Here is a 22,377-nt window from a genome sequence, read left to right as displayed (position 1 = left end):
TAGTTCACTTTTGTAAAAACTTTTACTGATAATTTACTCACCCCCATGTCATCCAAGATGTCCATGTCTTTCTTTCCTCAGTCGAAAAGAAATTAAGGTTTTTGATGAAAACATTCCAGGATTTTTCTCCTTATAATGGGCTTCCATGGGAACCAGGTCCAACCGAGGTCCAAACGACAGTTATAACAGTTACAGATGCAGCTTCAAATGTCTTTAAACGACACCAGACGATGAATAAGGGTCTTATCATGCGAAACGATCGGTTATTTCAAAGCTTATTCCAAAAATGTAACTTTTCTAAGGACAAATGCTAGCCTTTCTCCATTCTGTGAGGCGCGTTTGCAACGTCACGTAATACGTAATTACGTTCAAAAGGTCACGGGCGAGGGCGACGTAGCCAGAAGGACAGAGTCAGAGTGTTTACAAGTTGGTTGAACGTGAAAACGCCGTTTACAAAAAAGGAATTAAAAGGTAAAACAACGATGTCGGACGATTTTGATTCTGTACTTCCGGCTACGTCGCCCGTGACCTTTTGAACGTAATTATGTATTACGTGACGTTGCAAACACGCCTCACAATATATTACAAGGCTAGCATTTGTCCTTAGAAAAGTTACATTTTTGGAATAAGCTTTGAAATAACCGATCGTTTCGCATGATATGACCCTTATTTCGTTTGGTGTCGTTTAAAGACATTTGAAGCTGCATCTGAAACTGTTATTAACTGTCGTTTGGACCTCGGTTGGACCTGGTTCCCATGGAAGTCCATTATAAGGAGAAAAATCCTGGAATGTTTTCATCAAAAACCTCAATTTCTTTTCGACTGAGGAAAGAAAGACATGGACATCTTGGATGACATGGGGGTGAGTAATTTATCAGCAAAAGTTTTTTCAAAAGTGAACTAATCCTTTCATTTTCATTTTTGGGTGAACTAACCCTTTAACGAAGGAACCGTATTCTAAAGTGTTACCGAATAAATGCGCATGGCTGGGTCAAGTTGTTTTCTTGCTGCATCTGAGAGTACTTAGCCCCTTTTACCATCGTGTGGAGGAGCTGGCCTGATGGCCCATTATTTCTCCCCATTTAGAACATGTTGCAGTTTCTGAGAAATTGTACAGATGTAATTTAAGAGAGGGTGCATATTTATATTTAGCCCCTCTTATGAAGTTTTTCAAGTAATTAGCGGTGCTCGCTGAGGCCTTTATTTCATGGTTGTTTACAGGAACAAAGGCTGAAGGTGGATCGACAGCAATTAGTACCAGTGATGCTGAATTGTTCTCTTGCATTGTTGCTAATGCTTTGCAATGTCCTGACAGTGACCATAGTGGCTAGTTTTACACATGCAAATAAAAGAGTTAGCATTACAGGGGTAAAGAAGCTTTCTATAAGTATTATTTAATAATTTAGCTTGAACACAAAGTGGATTGCAAACACTAATTTAGTCCATTAGCTGTTTTAGCCTTTGCAGGAAGGTTCATAGTTCTCCCAGACGCTGCCTCTCGGGAGAGTTTAGCGTGCTTTCTTTCATTGTTATTTACAACGTCTTTTCTAATATCAAGGCAGACGTGGCCTACAATTTGCTTCTGTACTCTAAAATTACACAGTTGTCAACGCAGTGCTGATGGTCTACAGAAGGTGATATGTCTGTTGTTTACTACTTGCCGTTCCAGTCTTGCTTGAGATGAGCTGAATAAATGAACTTCAGACTTCTTGTCTAGATCTCTTCACTGTTCCTCCTTTCGCCTTTATCTTCTTCGGATCTGTTTAATGTCAATATTTCAATTATATGTCGTGCATATTTCGCCATGGCTCAGAGCCGACAGTTCCACTCAGTGCACCCTGTGGAAACTTGCGTCACTGCCCCTTCTGAATGAGAATACGCTAAATCAAACTGTCACCTTGAGCAATGTTGTAGATAGACAAAAGCTTTACACATATCTCTCTTTCTCGTTTATTTAGTGATCTTTCTTTGTCACTCCCACTCTCTTTTCTATTCGACATGAGTTTGCTCGCAGTCTGATAATAGACATTGCGGCGGGGCTGTGCACTTGTGCGCTATCTCTGCTAGCTTTGTTTACAGGGACGCAGAGCTGAGCCAAGGACTGCTGAAGGTGAGAGGCTGCTTAAATTAGCATAAAGTTAGCCTCCGTGGGACAGGGATATTGTTGGGTTTGTGATCTTGCCTGCAGTAAGGACGAGAAGGGGCCAGCCTCTTACACGCCATGTTAATTGTTCCGCTAGCTGGCACTTGTTTAATGCCTAATACTTTCGTAGAAACAGCCCCAACCCCAATGTGTAATTTATTTTTTATTTTTCAAGCTAGCTGATGTATGTACTTTTTTAGATGTTAAAATACTTCAATATCATATTTTAATCGAAATTTCAACAATTATTTAATCAAATTTATTGACACTAACACAGTCACTCCAAATAGCCACTATGTCGGGTTGAATTTTGAATATAATATATACATTTTTCAATTCGTCTTTTTAAAAAAGCCATCTGAAATAAACATCCAGTTTCCTAAATATTGATTTTTCAATACATTTCGATACTAAAATATCTGAAACCCTTCCAAAACCTATTTCCCGCAGAACAGATACACGATACCAGCTGCGCATTCTCGCTCTTTCAAGACCCCTCAGACGGTGAGAAACGCACAAAAACGCCTCACCTTAATCTCTCGTTTCATTTGCTCCGGGCTTAAAGGAGAACTCCGGCGAACAATGAACCTTTGGTCTAATAAAACATTTGGTCTAATTTGTTTTCATGATAATCGAATGTAAAGAGTTTCTAAAAACTGTTTAGCGTATAATGCTAGTAATGGGGGCATTGACTAAGTAAAAAGAAATCGCTAGTTTATACCACTAACAAGGCTCAAAATAGCCCCACACTAACACAGTAATATAATGAGGATCCATACATACAAAACGAAGCATTGAGAACTTTGTAAGTGTACAGACCGTTTAATAAGAAGATATTTTATGAAGACAGTGCACTTCGCGTATACAGACAGGAATAGTCTCGATAAGTCGAACCACGAACGTCGTGCTGAGTGATCTGAACGCTATGAAGTTCAACGAACTTCTAAACTGTATTTATGGCGTTCGTGGTTTGACTTATCGAGACTATTTTTTAAGATGGCTCCTGTCTGTATACGCGAAGTGAACTGTCTTCATAAAGTATCTTCTTATTAAACGGTCTGTACACTTACAAAGTTCTCAATGCTTCGTTTTGCATGTATGGAGCCTCATTATGTTACTGTGTTAGTGTGGGGCTATTTTGAGCCTTGTTATTGGTATAAACTAGCGATTTCTTTTTACTTAGTAAATGCCCCCATTACTAGCATTTTACGCTAAACAGTTTTTAGAGATACAACTCTTTACATTCGATTATCATGAAAACAAAACTCAGAGAATGGTTGACTAGGTACCGACGTTTTATTAGACCAAAGGTTCATTGTTCGCCGGAGTTCTCCTTTAAATTTTGGCTTGGGATTGTAATTTTCCTCATTCCTACAGATTTTGTGCTTACACAGAAGGGCGCCCGCACATAAAGCCGTCTCTCGGGACTAAATTGTTGTTGTTGTTTTTTCGCAATAGTCAAATAAAAATGTCAGAAAAAAATTCAAAATGTCGGCCTTGGCAAGTATTCACGACTTAAACAGTCAGTCTTGTTTTAAGTGAATGTAAACAGTTGAGAAAGAAAACGCACGTGTAACAGTATAATGGACCCAATTTAATAAATCTGCTGTCAAATCATGAGAGAACATTAAAAATATCGATATGGCAGATTTTCCCCTATGATATTGGTGAAATTCGTAGCCAGTAAAATGCTAAATGGCTAGGCTGGTGAGCAAAAAAAAGTTAATGTCAAAACCTGATTGCATGTATCAATAAAATTAATTATTCAGTCATCTTATATGAATATTAATAGACTTTAAAAATGTAGAGCTCTTTCATTTTTTGTTATATATATTTTGTTTGGTTTTTTTTTGTGACGCCTGATTAAAAATCTCTAACAGCGTGAGTCATAAGTCCTGTCTAGCGGGGAGTTGTTTTGCACTTGTTTAGGATTTTAAGAAACTGTGTTTGACTTTTTCATATCGATCAGTAAGTCTGAGCTCCTGAGGCAGACAGATAACATCAGATAGAGGCAGTTTTAAGCCCAGACATCTGCTGTGACTGAAAGCACTCCTACCATTGTTCTCTCAAACAGCAGGAATGACACAAACACCATCCCATTTTTTGGATGTAATCTATTGCATCTCAGACAGAAAATCCCGCTGAGGTTTCCACAGAGCTGTTGAATTCATTTATTTATATTATATGTGTTTACAAATAGCATCTGATGCTTTTCTACATTGTAACACACTTATGATTTTCCTTTTTACCTCACAGTCATGCCTGTGTTATCCGGGGACAAGTGGTGACTTCAGATGGGACTCCTCTGGTCGGTGTAAATATTAGCTTCATTAACAAACCAGCCAATGGCTATACCATCACCAGACAGGATGGCAGGTAAGTTGCAAAATATGATGAAATGGTATTTAAAGATGTGGGTTAGCAATTAAAATGACGTATATATTCAAATTGGATTCCTTTTGCCCACATCTGTGCACTCTAACTGCTTTCTGTATGGCAGAATGTTGTATAATGTGCTGGAGGTTTTATCCCCACCACACCATTGCGCATTTGGCCTGTTAACTTGGATGGTGCTTTTTGTACCCATAAAAAAAAACAAAAAAACGTCCATCTCCCTGACTCTCTCTATTTTTCCCCTCTCTTTGCTCGTAAACACATGGTCTCCCTCCCACAACAGCCCATCAAGCCCTGCAAGAACAGACTCAGTATGGCATGAAATCACCAATGCACCTGTTTGCTTGCTTTAAAATGGGAAAGCTGTCTTAAATGATTTTGTTTGATTGTGTTTTGCACTATCCGGGTGCCTTTGCTTTTTAAATTACTTCTTTCTTCAATTCCAAAGAGTTCCCTCTGCTACTCTACCAACCGCTAGAGTCGGATTGACCAAGTAACATGCAGTGAATATTCATGTAATACAAAATTCAGCCTGAAGTCAGACTCTGGAAATCCTAAAAGCCATCCATTATACATCTGACTTGATGTATTGAGTCACTTACGCAACCCTGTTCCCCCGAAGGAGAGAGCTGAATGCTGTGTCACGTCATCAAGAACCACTGAGATATAGGAGATAGACTTAGATAGATAGGAGAAGTGACACCGGTGTAGTGCGAGGTCCAATGCGTGGAGCTGCGTTTCGGCACCTCAGATAGATAAATAAATACATAGATTCATTAATCTTGATGAATCTCGCTGGTCCCGATCAACCTTCCTCCCGCCCCGCTGAACACGAGCGATTACAAATGCTTGAAATGCACTCACGGTGGTTGAGCGCGGTAAAGTTAGTTTTAGGTTCAATATTTCGCCTGACGTTTCTTTTCCCTAGACCCAATAGAATTATTTACCCATATTTCCCTATAGAAATGGGGTCTTACAAAGATATCAATAGCAGGATTAGTTATGATTCGATTAATCGTGATTAATCGCATCCAAAATAAAAGTTTGTGTTTACATAATATATGTGGGTGCACTGTGTATAATTATTTTATATATATTAAAACACAAACATGCTTGTATATATTTAAGAAATACTTTCCTTGATTTATAAATAATTTATATTATATATAAATATTTTATAAAAATATTTTTTTTTCTTAAATATACATGCATGTGTGTGTATAATTATGCACAGTCCACCCACATATATTATGTAAACACAAACTTTTATTTTAGATGTGATTAATCGCGATTAATCGTTTAACAGCCCTAGTTTTAACATTATGTAACCACTGTATATCCACATGAAATATTCATTCAATATCACCTACGTACATTAATGCGGCATATTTATACCTGAGAATGCTTTGACGCGTTTGCACAGCGCATGATTAGGGAACGTCTGCCAATTTCACCAACTGCGTTAAACGTTGCCTACAGTTACTAAATTACTTTTCAAATTACAAAGCTTGTAAAAGGTTCCTATTGGCAATAGTGACCTGGTAGCCGAGTAAATTAACTTGTTTAAGAAAATGATTCATAAAACAGTTAAGTCTATGTTTACTTTCTTCACTGACACAGACGAAAATGAAAAGACAATCAGTCAAAGTTCAGCTTTGGGAGGGGAAGAAATAGTCCTGGATGAGGAGACTGAGAGAAAAAGAAAGATGTAGAGGAGGAGAGAGAAGGTATTGACAAAATAATCTAATGCCCACTCACTAACATGGTTTTAAAGCTATTATTATCATTTTTTGGACCTTCAAAAGTCTTAAATTGCACTTTTGTAGGTCAGAGAAATCAACATTTTCTCGGGGGTGTGTGTGTGTGTGTGTCCAACACACACACACACACACACACACACCCAATACCTCACATTTTAATGCTCATGTCTGTGGGTGGGGCTGTGGATAATAATAATATCAAAAAATATTGCTATACCACGATACTCAATATGTTGTCCCACGATGAGACGTTTTTCCATGTTGCACCTACACAAAATTTGAGCAATTGCTCACAACTTGAGAACCTTAAGGTTTCATTTGTTAACATTAGTAAACTACATCAGTTAACATGAACTAACAATGAAAAATGTCTGTTAATGTTTACTTCAAAGCTTGTATGCTTACATTATTTATCAACCTGAACAATAAACAGTTGTATTTTTATTCATGTTAACATAGATTAACCTTAACTAGTGAAACATTATTGTAAAATATCACCAATCAAATTCTGAGAACATTCCTTGTTAGCTGGTTTATTGGTTGCTACTGTAAAATTATAAATAGTACAAATTTATATTAGAATCGAAGTCAGCGAACAGGTCAACTAGCTAACTGGCTAATTGTCAATAGTATGCTAAGCTAATAGGTTGATGAGATAACAGGATGCTAAGCTGTCTGGCTAATTAGCTAGTACGCAAAGGTACTAGGTTAGCATGTAAGCTAACAGAATAAATTTAGAGCTTAAAATGTATGACTTTGGTTATATAATGTGTTTTTTTTTTTACATATTATATATATGTTTTTTTTTTTTTTGGTTGATTGATTGATTTGAATAACTATAGTTTTACCATGGTTAGACTATGATTAATTGTGGTTAGCATGGTTTAGGTATGTGGTTAGCATGGTTTAACTATATAACCAAGGTTTTTATTTTTTATTAGTAAAACCATGGTTTATTTTCATAAGGGTATTTCTTGTCAGTGTTTATGTTCCGCTAACACGGTTGTTTCTAACAAATCTTTGTGTGAAATGTAATTTTATTTAGCACCCAGGACTATATTCTACTGCTGTGTGAACATAGCCTTCAGTTCAGAGGACTAAAAGTGTGTATCTTTTGACCTTTTTGGGGTCTAACCCATCGATCTGACAAACCCCTTTGGGTTAACACTGCGTCGCCTCAAAGTGTGCACTGAAAGGCTGAATGCACTAATAAAGTGTGTCACCCTTGCCTGAGGTGCTTGTGTGATTGATAACAGGCCTGTGAATCGCTCATCGATTGGCATGGCAGCCTTTAGGGCTGTGTCCCCGTGTCATGGTTATATATGTGTGAGCGCGTCTCTCAGCACGTGACTAGCTTTTACTGCAGATTAGCGTCAGCTCTACAGCTGCATAAAAACACACACACGCTCTCTCTCTCTCTCTCACAGACACTTCCCAACAAACACGCTCAGTTCAAACTCCCACAGCGCACAGACAAATGCTCACATTTTAGCAAGGGCACGACAACAAGGGCAAAGCAGACCTTTGTTTATCAGCCGTGCCAATGAAAGCTCTGTGAATGGCCCGTTGGGATTTGTAGTTGAATTAATGTTCAAGCAGCTTGAGGTGTGACTACAGATGCACACACCGCATCTATGCCAACCTCGAGAACAAAGACGCCGTGTACAGAGCGTTCTACGCGTCCACATATCACTTATTGCTAATCGGCTGTTTGCGTTGTAGGCGTTTTTGGCAGTAAAGTGCATTTGTGCTTTCATGTCCACCAGAGCGTGTTGTAAAGGTGTGTCTCTCCTCATGACTATACACAAAAGAGAAGATCAGAGTAGCATTCTGGATTTGAACACAATCAGTCACCTAGCAAGCCGCATACACGCTAGCCAACGAGCATATAGCGTCCCGCTTCGTATCTGTTTAGCGGTGTCAACAACAGAGCTCTCTGATCAGAGCAACTCTATATGCAGAGCGCGTGCTGCCATTGTAGCATTGTTGTAAAGTTATGTTAGCGCAGACAACTCAGATCAATATTACTTTACCCTTCCCTTAAATGTCATTTCCCCTCTCACCTCCTTTATCAAAGCGCACCGTTCCACCACACAACAAAAGACGCGCACCGGCGTACGCACGGATACTGCAGCTGCAAGGAGTCTTGCCAGTTCATTCCTCAAAAGAGAATAACGACACCACTCATTCATGCTGATTTGTATTAATGCAGATTCAAAAGCACAGTGTATTAGGCCGAGCCAATAGTTCATTGTATTCCAGTCACATTGTGTCGCTGCCAGATAAAAACCGTCCCCGCTGACTGAAGCCGAGTCCTTTTCAATTGAATCCTGTCATTTGGAGAAACATAATGAATTACAACCTTTATTAAGTCTGGTTTTAATGGCAGTGCAGAGAAACGGCGAATAATGTTGATTAAAATGGTAGTAAATGGTATGGTGAGAGAATGAAATTGCATTGTAATTTTATTGAATGGGAAATCAAAATGCCATTTTTAAGGCAGTGGTTGGCGTGCTAAAGCAAAGAACTGTACTTAATGATTCAGATCCACTCTATTAAAACCTGATGCGTTTATAAATGGTTTTATTCAAGAGATAAGTAATCATAGAGAATTACGATTCGATGTGTATAGTGGGGCAACTTGTAAACGATTAACTTTTATGTTAAAATAATTAGAGAGCTTCAACAATGATAGAGTGAGTTTTTCCTTGTATAAGGTTGGGTTCAAGCATTAATTGGTTTTAATGCAATTCACACAAAAAAAAAACACTAAAACAAACAACCAAAATCTGGTAAAAGAGCACAAACAAAGTGTGATTTTCAGAAATAAATGACAAAAATCGAATTTCCGTTTTTGAAATTCTCTAGTATATTGTACATTTTTCACTCATACTTCCTTTAAAAACACATTACATGCATGCTTATGTTAGCTTAGGGTCTTCTGAATCCATAGACACCAAACACATAGTGTTCCATCTCCATTACATATAAGCCCAAATGTAAAAATAGAGAAAACGGACCAAAAGGGCTTAGTCCCCAAAGGGTTAATAAACATTTAACTTTTTTTTTTCATAAGCTGTAATTTATAAGCAGTATTGTAGCTTTTTTTATCACTTTTTAATACATTTGTTTGTGGAAGAGCACTTCTGCTGTGTGCTTTCCTAGGGGTTGAAGTTGAACAACGTTTATGTGATTGAAGTCGAGTCATTATCGACTAGTCGACTGATGATGTCATTAATGAGCAAATGAGCCTGAACCTCGAGCTGAGACTCATAACGCGGGTTGCCTTGTGCACAGCTATGGCTAATGACAGTGCTGCCCACAAGGCCATTGCTCCTACATACTGTCACTGCTTATTTTCACCCGTTATTTTGTCTTTGGGTCGTTATATTTAGATTTCTGTTCGTTCTAAATCAGACCCAGATATAAGATATCATTTTCAGATATCATGCAAAGGTGACATGCATATGAATGCATTAGTGAGAGAGTGATAACCTGTGAATTAATTCTACCTGTCAGCGTCTAGGTTTTAGTTAATAAGAAATATATTCTGCACAATTGAATGTTTCTCGTGATGTTCGCGCTATTGTCTGCACAGTATGTGTGTGTAGCAGCGCATTAGTTTAGAACTGCGATTAGCTTAACCGTATAATAAGCCGTATAATATTAAAACATGCATTAACTTGATACATTTTGAGCATCCAGATGGTATAATCAAACATATCTTGTGGAGCGCTCTTGGAGTATGCATTTATTTGTCTGTTTGGAAACGATAACTTTAAAGATTTCTTATCCCGTTGCGCCCTCTATAGGCTATAGTCGTCATCAAGTCGTCGTAAAGCATACTTTTCGATGAAGTGTACGATTTTTCGGATAAAAGCATCTACCAAATGTAAATACTCTCAAGGGGTAGTTGAGAAACTGACATTAATATATATATATATATATATATGTGAAGAGTTCAGATGCAAAAGCCTCTAAATGCCATTTGAAATTTTCTTCTTTAATGATGATTTTTATCAAACTTGTATATTTAAGTTCAGTAATTTCACTTAAATGGCAATGATAATTACCTATTAATTGTCATTTAAGTGAAATTACTGAACTTAAATATACAAGTTTGATAAAAATCATCATTAAAGAAGAAAATTTCAAATGGAATTTAGAGGCTTTTGCATCTGAACTCTTCATATATATATATATATATATATATATATTTATATATATATATGGGCAAGAGCTACTTTTTTGGGGGGGGGGTTGCTTAAAGGGATACTCCACTTCTTTTGGAAATAGGCTCATTTTACAACTTCCCCAAACTTAAACAGTTTAGTTTTACCGTTTTCGAATCCACCCAGCCAATTTTCTGATTTTTAGAAGAATATCAGTAACCAGACAACCAGTTTCTGGTCTCATTGACTTTCATAGTAGGAAAAAAATATACTATGGAAGTCAATGAGACCAGAAACGGTCTGGTTACTGATATTCTTCTAAATATCAGAAAATTGGCTGAAAACATTTGAAAATGGTGAAACCCAACTGTTTAACCCTGGGGGGAGTGGTAAAATGAGCTTATTTCCCAAAAAAGTGGAGTACCCCTTTAAGGGGACAATGGTGACAGTTGTTCCTTGTGGGGCTTGAATCTACAACCATATGGTTTCCAACCCAGATTGTGATAAACACAATTGCAAAGCTCTGTGTCTAACCGAACATGTCCTCTCCGTTTCAGCTTCGACCTGGTGAGTAACGGGGGCGTGGCCGTGGCGTTGAGGTTTGAGCGCGCTCCATTCATCACTCAGGAGCACACCTTGTGGCTGCCATGGGGACGTTTCTTCGTCATGGACACCATTGTAATGCGACACGAAGTCAATGACATCCCAAGCTGCGACCTGAGCAGCTTCACCCGTCCCATGCCTATCGTCCTGCCTGCCCCGCTGACGGCGTTCGCCGGGACCTGCAAAGAGAGGGGCATCGTCGTTCCAGAGATTCAGGTGATGAAAACAGCTCACTACTTGCTACAGGCGTTTTTTTTTTCTTTCGTTTTTTTCCCCGTGTATGATTTATTTGTTAATGTAACCCAAACTATGTGGGCGGGGCAGCATAATATTAATAATGTATTAATATTGTAATTTTAAGTTTAAGCGATCAAATCCCAGTTATTAAAGGAGAAATCTGGTCAATTTTAACATTGAGCTTTTAACATTGAAATTTGGTCAATTTTAACATTGAGCTCAATTCTAACATTGAGCTTTTTTTTACATTTGGAGTGCTGTCAGTACAGACAAAAACTACAAAAATCGGTGTTGCCTACACCGCGTTATCGTCTTTTTAAAATTCGCACCCTGTTGACTTCAATGGGGCAAGTTCTATTCATTGGTGAATCTCAACCAACCACCGTGTGGTGTTCTGAGAATATAAGCTCAAATGGATAGTTCATCCGAATCAGATGTTGAACACACGGTGGTTTGAGATGATATTCACCAATTATCGCGAGTGTGAGATCGACAATCGACTACTGTGGGCTTCGACCGAAAACAGGAAGTAAATAGAGGTATGTGAGCTGGCTGAATTAACATCATTTTTATTCATATCTTTCACATCTACTGCAGTCAGATTGACCGTGGTCACTCTTAATAACACCACTCACATGGCTGTGCACTCGTAATGACAAATCAAGGATGTTCAGAAGCTAAAAGCAAGTTTAGAACATGCCCCATTGAAGCCAACAGGGTGCGAATTTTAAAAAGACGATAACACGGTGAAGGCAACACCGATTTTTGTCGTTTTTGTCTGTACTGACAGCACTCCAAATGTACAAAAAAAAATAGCTCAATGTTAAAATTGACCGGTATATATATATATATATATATATATATATATATATATATATATATATATATATATGAAGAGTTCAGATGCAAAAGCCTCTAAATGCCATTTGAAATTTTCTTCTTTAATGATGATTTTTATCAAACTTGTATATTTAAGTTCAGTAATTTCACTTAAATAACAATTAATAGGTAATTATCATTGCCATTTAAGTGAAATCACTGAACTTAAATATACAAGTTTGATAAAAATGATCATTCTAGAAGAAAATTTCAAATGGCACTTAGAGGCTTTTGCATCTGAACTCTTCATATATATATAATAGTTTTTGACCTTGTTAATCTTAGTAAAAAACATGTTTTGACCTTGTTATTAGTATTTTTCTCTATAAAAGACGCATGCTGGACTTCTCCAATCATTTATTCCGCTTTAACTCTGCCCCTTTCTCCCTGGGAATTTTACTTAGTACATTTTACATTGAAAAACAAAATGTCAAAGTATGTTATGTAAGTTATGTTTACCACTGGCTTTATTTTACACATAAATCAAAAAACCATTATAAAACCTCACAGGAAAATCTCGAAGGAACCCACGACAAATTAGTCCACCGGGTTCTGACGTCATCACTGTATTGACTCACTATTGACCACTCAAGCTCACATTCAGTCTCCGCCCTTCTTTAGTTTTTTTTTTTTGTGGATAATCCATTTTACTCTAATGGAAGAAAAGATCTGTGCTGCTTTAGTTTTATCACGACTGAGATGCATTGTGAATGCCATTTTGTGTTATTATTTAAAAAGCCTGTTTTATGAAATTGTGTCCATTTTCAACTTTGAATGTCTAATGTTTTTTTAACAGATTTATTCTGGTTTAGTCTGATACTTGCAGACGGTTCCAAAGTGTACTGATGTCTCAGACAGATAAAAAAAAAAAAAAAAAAACGTGGTAATTTGCCTGGATTGATTCCAGACTAGTGCTGGTTCTTAATGATGTTCTGATAGACAGCAGGGGCAGGTATTGGGAAATGTACATCAGAAGGGAATGGAGGAGGCTCTGTCTCAGGTGACAGTCCTGTGATTTTATCTCCTGTGTGTAATTGGGCAGAGATACACAGTCCAATTTACCACTCCAGACATTTTCTGAAGAACGATAATTACATTTAGACGAAAGCACCATGGAAGCTTTTTAAATCTGAGTCCAGGAGGAGCTTTGCAGTCGGTGCTGGAAATTTTTTTTAAAAAAATCTGTTTTGGTCTTGAGTGACAGGTTTTGTGTGTGCGGGTATGTGTACGATAGTTTCCTTGAGTTCAAGCGTGTCCATTTTTTATGTGTGTGTGTGTTTTGATACCTGTGTGCCACTTTCCTAATTATTTTGTCGTCGTCTTTGGTTAACAAGATAAATGAGTCAGCCTCACAAGCATTCTGCTGTCTGGGCTATTAATATCGGCACAAATCTGTCCCATCCCAAATCTTGAGGTGGGTTATTCACACACACGTACTGTACATATGCATCTACACACCCCCACACATTGCAGGTTTACAAACAGAAACGTCTATGGTGGAGCTTTTCTTATCAGTGTTTATTGACGCTGTACCGATCGTCTGTGTTTATTGGTCGGCTCTGTGCCTGACTGTGATAAAGGAGTGATACGCTGAGAGTTAATGAGAGCTCTGTGTGTGTATGAGCAATGAGAAACCTCTGAGCCACTGAGTCTCCAAACGGACTTCCTATGGTGTTGTTGATGATGCCCGTGTGTCCTAGATGTATGCACTGAGTTACACTGAGTAATTGGTTCTCTCAGAGTAGTTCAAGGGTTCCTGGGTCACGTTTAACCCCAAAATCAAAAGCAGAAAAAAAAAGAAATTTAGAAAATCGGTGGTGGTGATGGCGCAGTGGATAAGACACATGCCTTTGGTGTGAGAGACCCGGGTTCGAATCCACTGTGAGACACTAATGTGTCCCTGAGCAAGACACTTAACCCCTAGTTGCTCCAGAGGAGTGCGACCTCTGACATACAATATATAGCAATTGTAAGTCGCTTTGCATAAAAAAAAAGTGTCAGCTAATTTAATAAATGTAAATGTAGAAAATTGTATTATTAGAAAACTAGCCTATTTCAGATCTACTGTAGTAATATTATCTGTGGCAGTTATGTCCTGTCAAATCACCTGCTTTTTTTCACATTACAATAATGAACATTTTTAATTATTTACATGCAATTCTTATTAATTTAATAAATTATTTATTTATTTATTCAAGCTTTTATTCAGCAGTGATGCATTAAATTATTCTTTTTTAAAACAAAAATGAATGCCGTTATAAATAAAAACTTTCAATTCATCAAAAAATATGAAAAGCGGTATATCTGTATCGACTGATCATAATAAGAATTGTTTCTTGAGCAGCAATGATTTCTGAAGGATCATGCAAAACACTAGAGACATGTGGCAGTGATGAGTCACAAGAATAAATTACATTTTAAAATATATTCATATAAAATATTCAAATATTTTTGATCAAATAAATGCAGCCCTGGTGAGCAGAAAAGACTTCATTCAAAAATGTGCTGTCGTGGCTGTTTTCATCCACTATGGGTTTTTTTTAGTCTTAATTTGGCCATAACTATTTCAATGTTTCAGCAAATGGAATGATTTTTGGTGACAAATCTTATTTTGGCACATATTTTGGGAAAATCCTTTGAAATTTTTCAAAAACTCAACAGTACACTCTGGGCAAATTCACTACCCTGTGGAAGTCAATGGGGCAAAAACAGCCACAAACAGTAAATGAGGGAGAAAAACTTCAAATCTGATGCTGCACAAAAACTAACAATACATCAAAACCAATGCTGTTTCTAATGACAAAACCAATTTCTTTGACATGTCCAAGACTGTGATAAAAGATTAAAAAAAAAAAAATCCAGTCCACAATCATGTTTTATATTGAAAATATGTCATTTTGTGTGTTTTTTCCCCAAATCAGTGACATCATTTATGAATTTGGCAATTAAAATGCTGTTAAAATGCTGTTTTTTTATTGTAGTTTTGATCAGGACTGAGGTTGATTAATAGATTTATGCAAAAAAAAAAATATTTATCTGATATATTTTTACAGCAGTTTAAAGTATTGGCTGTTTTCAGCCACGAACATAACGAAAGGGTAGTAAATTTGAACAATGCACAAGGGTTAATATTTATATATATATTTTTTTAATACAATAGCTTTTTTTTTTCTTTTTTAAGAGTAAAATATGACAGACTCACCCAATATTGTTATTATTTTTTTTGCACTGTATAATAAAATGTCTCCTGTGAAGAAATGCATTCGTTCTCATTTGCGTAGATGCCGGAGATGCTAAATAATGCAAACACTTCTCAGCAGGGTGCCTCTCCCACGAAATTAGAAGATTTGTTACTGTTGGCTCTGTTTTGTTGTAACTAATATCAACATTTTCACCTTCTCCCCAGACCCTCCAAGAGGAGGTGCGGATCCCAGGCACAGACGTGCGTTTGGGCTACCTGAGCAGCCGGACGTCGGGGTACAAGTCCCTCCTGAGGATCACCCTCACCCACTCCACCATCCCGTTCAGCCTGATGAAGGTGCACCTCATGGTGGCCGTCGAGGGAAGGCTCTTCAGGAAGTGGTTCTCAGCTGCGCCCAACCTCTCCTACGACTTTGTCTGGGACAAAGCAGACGTCTACAGCCAGAAAGTGTATGGGCTGTCTGAGGCTTTCGGTGAGTTGGGAATGAAGTTGTTAGTGTCTAATTTTTCAAGGCTGTTTCAAGCAATGTTTCCTCTTCACTCCTGCTAGTGTCCGTGGGTTTTGAGTACGAATCCTGCCCGGATCTTATCCTCTGGGAGAAGCGGACAGCCGTCCTCCAGGGATACGAGACTATTGCGTCCAACCTTGGCGGCTGGAGCGTGGACAAACATCACGCGCTGAACATCCAAAGTGGTGAGTTAGTACACATAGAAAGATAGTTAAATGCTCTTAAAAATGTGGTTGCTTATTAATTAGTTGTTTTCATTCTGGAAATGCTCATAAATGTTCAATGCTTGCTTAAGACGAGAAGGCAGTTTTAAGACCCTGTTTACACTTGGTATTAAAGGATTAGTTCACTTTTGAAAAAACTTTTGCTGATAATTTACTCACCCCCATGTCATCCAAGATGTCCATGTCTTTCTTTCCTCAGTCGAAAAGAAATTAAGGTTTTTGATGAAAACATTCCAGGATTTTTCTCCTTATAATGGACTTCAATGGGAACTGGATGGTTCAAGGTCCAAAAGACAGTTAATAACTGTTTCAGATGCAGCTTCAAATGTCTTTAAACGACACCAGACGATGAATAAGCGTCTTATCATGCGAAACGATCGGTTATTTCAAAACTTATTCCAAAAATGTAACTTTTCTAAGGACAAATGCTAGCCTAGCTCTATTCTGTGAGGCGCGTTTGCAACGTCACGTAATACGTAATTACGTTCAAAAGGTCACGGGCGACGTAGCCGGAAGTACAGAATCAAAATCGTCCGACATCGTTGTTTTACCTTTTAATTCCTTTTTTGTAAACGGCGTTTGAGTTAGTTTTCACGTTCAACCTATGCGTTCAACTTGTAAACACTCTGACTCTGTACTTCTGGCTACGTCGCCCGTGACCTTTTGAACGTAATTACGTACTACGTGACGTTGCAAACGCGCCTCACAGAATGGAGAAAGGCTAGCATTTGTCCTTAGAAAAGTTACATTTTTGGAATAAGTTTTGAAATAACCGATCGTTTCGCATGATAAGAGCCTTATTCATCGTCTGATATCGTTTAAAGACATTTGAAGCTGCATCTGAAACTGTTATTAACTGTCTTTTGGATCTGAACCATCCGGTTCCCATTGAAGTCCATTATATGGAGAAAAATCCTGGAATGTTTTCATCAAAAACCTAAATTTCTTTTCGACTGAGGAAAGAAAGACATGGACATCTTGGATGACATGGGGGTGAGTAAATTATCAGCAAAAGTTTTTTCAAAAGTGAACTAATCCTTTAAGAAGCATTTTTATAAATCCAATCTCAAGTGGACAATAATAAATAAAGGTGTAAACGGGGTCTAAAACTTTTTGAGCTTGCCCACTTTCAACCACTTCCAGAGTACTAAACTGTGTCGACTGAAGACCTAAGTTTGGTTTGAAGACAAAAAAACGCACCAAGCACGATGTTCCTGATTTCTAACACACTCTCTGTGTTCGGCAGGTCTTGAGCGGAAACGAAAGCTGATGCTCTCCGTGTGTTTTTCCGTCATCTCCGTCATCGTGTATGTCCAATAGACGGAAAGATCTAGAAAAAAAACATACATTTACCCAGCCTTAAACCCTCCCCTCGAAGAAGTCTGAACAGAAGTGGTAAAAACAATAATACATTTAGTTTACCTACGTTTAGTTAGTTACTTTTAAGTGGTTGAAAGTGGACAAAAGAGACAGATATCTATTTGTCACTCGTCTATTTGTGATCCGATCGACCAAAACGCATCTTAAGGCCGTGTGTCCACCAAAGCGTTTTTCCACGCGCCTGGCGTATGTTTTCAATTGTTTTCAATGGGAGCGCCGCATTTTTTAAACGCCATGAGCGTACCGAGGCGCTGAGCGTTTTTTTTTCACGCTGAAGCGCCGAGCGCCCGGCGTTTTTACTGGTCGCTGGGAGTTGAAAAATGTTCAACTTTGGATAAAACGCAGCGCTCATCACTGTCACTTTTTACCCAGCCGTCCAATCACAGTGGAGGAGGGGCGGGACTAATACCACGCCGACCAACTGTCAACATTCAAACTGCTGCGTGTATTCTGTATCATAGCAACGGAACGTCTCAACGGAAAAAACGCTGCGCTGCCAAAACGCTCTCAAGCGCCCAAAGCACGGCGTCTTCAGCAGAGCGTCTAGCCTTTTCAGCTGGCTAAAAACGCTTTGGTGGACACACGGCCTAATACCAGGTGTAAACTGGGCCCTGGACTCGGATAAGTTATAACATTCAAGCGCTTTATACAATACAGATTGTTTCAAAGCAGCTTCACCCTAATAAACAGCAAAATCACAATGTTAATGTAAAATTCTTCAATTATGAAACAAATTCAATTTGAGCTAAAGCAGCTCTAGTGAAGATAATAGTGCCATTATTCAGCTCCATTTAGTTCATCTAGTTTTGTTTCAGTTCAGTTCAATAACTCTCAATGTTGCAGCGTTTGTCAATTATAAAACAGATTAAATTCAACTATAAGCAGACTGCAGTAGCGTCATTACACAGTTCAATTCGGTTCAAACGTTCTCATCCAATATTGTCAATGCAGTTTAAATGATAATATCAGTGAATATGAATCGTCTTTCAAACCCCAGCTCAGTAAGCCAAAGCCATTATTTCTATGACAGGACCTTATTGGAGTTGGTCAATTTTCCTACCGCTGCTGAATTGTTTATGAAATCAGTGATTGCACAAACTGCTGCATTTCGCTTCCTGTCAAGTATTCTTTTGCTAGCGCACAGGCGCACTTATCTCAGTAAATGAAGCGTACTTGTAGCACAAGTGTTAGGAACGCAGGTGACAGCTTGGTCTGTCACTAAAACCCAGCGCTGTCGACATGGGGACTTCCGGGAAAATTTGCCCAAATTTGTCAAATGTCAACTCTCTCTTCCTTTCTCTTTTCCCAAGAGACTGTTTCATTTACACGGAAGCTTCTTGTAATGCCATCCGTTAAATTGCCTCTCCTAGTCTCCGTACTGATGCAGTAATAGTTTTCATCGGTAGACTTGAAAGAAACTTAATTGAACGAATGCGAAATGAATTACTGCCAAAAAAACCCCCCAGAAATGTGTCAAACTTAAGGAAAATGAATCACACTCAAGTAAATTTACAAAGTTTCCTTTCATACACCTGAATGAGACTCAAGTGAAACATTAAATGAACAGTGTGGGAAATTTTATGATTTTATGAAAAGTACATTTTTATGGAAATTAATCAAACTGAAGCAGAATGAATTGCTGCCAAAAACCGACCAAAGTTCAAACCAATGTGTTTTACTGAAATAAAATGAATCGCACTCAAGCGAAATTATAAAATGCTGAAACTGCTGACAACTGCTTTTCATTTGTCAGGTTTTGGGGGAAAAAATGTCACTTCTGGGGGGGTTGAAAGTTATTGCAGTACCAGTTTTGGCCACAATCTTCCGGCTCGTTTAACCCTTTCACGCGTACGGTGTGATCAGTCTTGGCTGGTCCCTGGAGCGTACGATCAAACCAGTGTGATTAGAACGGTCACTTGATGCATCACGTCATCAACCGCTAAATTCAAACTTGCTCTCGCGCGTGGGCTGGCACTGAGCCAAAGACGGACACTCATATCAGCGTTGTCGTATATCACAACTATTGAGTGTTTTCAACCACATAATGTTTATTTTAGGTTTCAGTCATTTAAATACACATAAGTACTGGCAAAACAATGATTTTAAGTTTGTAAAATACACACTGATGTCTAGTGGCAATAATAATCCTTTCAATTTTAATAAGAAGACACGTTTTATTCATATCAGATACACTGTGTAAGTAGCTTAACATTTGATTCTATTCTCCGGCCACTTACTTTCATATATTTTGTGAGAAGTGGAAGAATTGACGTTGTAAATCCAACCGATCCGATTCTCTGAACTCTGAAAACAAACTAAAATGGCGGCGCCCATTGTGCATACAGCTCAACTAGCGCGATCGTTATAAAGATGTTTAAACAACAGAACCCATCCACTTGCACATATTTGACAATAGGAATATCAGTGTTTCATATAGCAAATACATTTGTGAATATTTTTAACAAAAAAGGAAAAAATACATAAAAGCAGATCATCATTCATTCAGCGCTGTGTTGTGGTTGTGCTGTGTCACGTGACGAGCAATGACGCGTCACCATGGAAACATTAAAGTGACGCATTCCAAATAACGGTCGCCTTGAAAAACTCACGCTGGGGGGTCAGTTAGAATATTTTAAACTTATTTTAAATTTCAGCTACAAAATTTTCTCCAAAATTGCCAGATTTTATTCAAAGCTCCAAGGAAACGTCTGTTTTTTAAAGAGTAACTAAACACTAAACCAAATTTTTTTAGTTAATGATCTGTAAGAATGGATCTTTATTAATACCAGTCATTGATTCGAGTAACTTTTTGACATTTGTTTATAAAGTGTTCTATTTCTACAATATATGGTGTAAAAACGTCTTAGTGCTGCCCTCTTCAGGTTGAACGGTGGCTACTGCAGTTGAATTTTCCTATTGGATCTTCCGCACTTCGTGACGTACGCAGGTTTCAGCTCACCACGCGAGCTACGCCCTTGGCAGTATAAAAACCATCTTGTGTCGTCAAAACCACTGTAGGGAGTCAGGAATTGGAATTGTGAGTATTGAAAACGAGTGTTTTAGCATATATTTCATCCCCTCTATCTCCGCTGGGGTCAGCCCACTTTTTCAGCATTTTCAAATATTGCCAGTGGGTGGAGTCAGGCACTGACCAGGGGTTTAGCTACCCTTTAAGTTAATTTTCAACCTTGATGTGAATAAGCCCAGTAAACCCACCTATATTTCTAGCCAATCAGCATGGATGGCCTGAAAACGGCCTGTTTTTTAGCATCTCTCAAAACGCAGCGTGGTTTAACAGGTGCTCGTGGAGGAAGCGCTACAGAATGAAAATGACTGGAAATTGACTTTCACGTATTTTGCCACTCTGCCACATTTGAATGGTGTTTGTGGCGTCTGAGATTGGCATGCGGTGAAGATTCAGACTGACTGTGATACTGATAATAAGAGGAAGTTGTTTCCTGCTGCAACTGTGGACTTTAACTTCGCTGCTTTCTGTACAGAAGCATCCGGCTGTGCGAGAGGAAAAACACATCCTTCCGATAAATTAATTCAGTTCTGTTTAGCACATCTCGGCCTGGTTATTTTGCGAAATCCTTTCTCAAGCGCCGGCAGCCGTCCTGTTGCTCTGTGAGAGAGAAAAGCTCCGTACAAATACATTTAATGTCATTAAATCTGAGCAGAATTGAGTCCGATTTAAAACCCCTGCTTCTCATGTCTGACAAAACCTGTTGATTTACTGCTGAGTGGATTCGTGTTAGTTACAATGAATGGACAAAATAGTAATGGCACCTCTTTCTCTGTCACTCAGGTATCCTGCACAAGGGTAACGGCGAGAACATCTTCATTTCCCAGCAGCCCCCGGTCATCGGAAGCATCATGGGTAACGGGCGAAGGCGCAGCATCTCCTGCCCGAGCTGCAACGGGCTGGCGGACGGAAATAAGCTGCTCGCACCTGTAGCTTTAGCCTGTGGGTCGGATGGCAGTCTGTACGTGGGGGATTTCAACTACGTCCGTCGGATCTTCACCACTGGAAATGTCACGAGTGTCTTGGAGCTCAGGTTTGGCATTCTGCATGTGCATAGATACACAAACGTTCGCCTAACCGTCAATGAAAATTGCTTTTTAAATCTTCTTAGATAAGTTGCTCACAAACCAAAAGGCATCTTGGAGATCTATTCATATAGCACATGATTGATGCTGGCTTTTTACATTTAAAGTTCACACAAAATTGTTGTTGTTTACTCATTCCAAGCCTGTCTCACTTTAATGTTTGAAAAAAACTAACCAGATTTGTTCCATAGAAGGAAGTGAATGACAGAATTTTCATTGTTAGGTGCATAGAGGCATGAATTACATTTCTAGATGAAATTCATCAATTAAATGGAGGGTTTTGCATCAGGGCTTAGATTTTACACTGGTATTTATTTTAACCTGATTTCTTGGGAATTGTTTTCTTATTACAAGCCTTTTTTTGTCCTAACTATGTAGAATTACATGGTTGGTTACATTTTATTATTTGCATTTAGCAATGTTTTTTCTATATCAGAAGAGACTGTGATGTGTTGGCCTGGTCAACAATCCAGTATGTGATGTATGCTTGTAGAACTGTCTGTAGTAGTATAGGTTTACCACTTTAACCCTTTCTCTGTACATTTAAAGGGATAGTTCAACCAAAAATGCTCTTTCTGTCATTAATTACTCACCCTCATGTGACTTTCATTAAAGGGATAGTTCAGTTTGAAATTAATTTTTGTTATGTTTTAGCTTACCTCAAGGGCATCCAAGATGTAGGTGTCTTTGTTTCCACAGTAGTTTCAATTTAACATTCGTGTCTATCAGTCATAAAATGGAGGTCTATGGTCACCACCTCAAAGT

The 22,377-nt window shown here is 38.3% G+C and overlaps 1 protein-coding gene across 11 annotated transcripts in view; it reads left to right on the top strand.

Annotated features, from left to right (window-relative positions):
- Positions 1–22,377, top strand: part of tenm4 (teneurin transmembrane protein 4) — a 267,387-nt gene that overhangs the window by 189,721 nt on the left and 55,289 nt on the right. For all 11 annotated transcript variants that reach the window (XM_089121430.1, XM_089121432.1, XM_089121433.1 and 8 more), the window contains 5 exons: positions 4,400–4,519; positions 11,027–11,288; positions 15,595–15,862; positions 15,940–16,083; positions 21,311–21,560. In XM_089121430.1, the coding sequence (XP_088977556.1) occupies positions 4,400–4,519; positions 11,027–11,288; positions 15,595–15,862; positions 15,940–16,083; positions 21,311–21,560 (1,044 nt within the window). The remainder of the gene's footprint in view (positions 1–4,399; positions 4,520–11,026; positions 11,289–15,594; positions 15,863–15,939; positions 16,084–21,310; positions 21,561–22,377) is intronic.

Source organism: Pimephales promelas, chromosome 16 (assembly GCF_988280905.1).
Source record: "Pimephales promelas chromosome 16, fPimPro1.hap1.1, whole genome shotgun sequence".
Classification (NCBI taxonomy): domain Eukaryota; kingdom Metazoa; phylum Chordata; class Actinopteri; order Cypriniformes; family Leuciscidae; genus Pimephales; species Pimephales promelas.
Note: the sequence above shows the minus strand (reverse complement) of the source record. Positions and strands in the feature narration are given on the sequence as shown.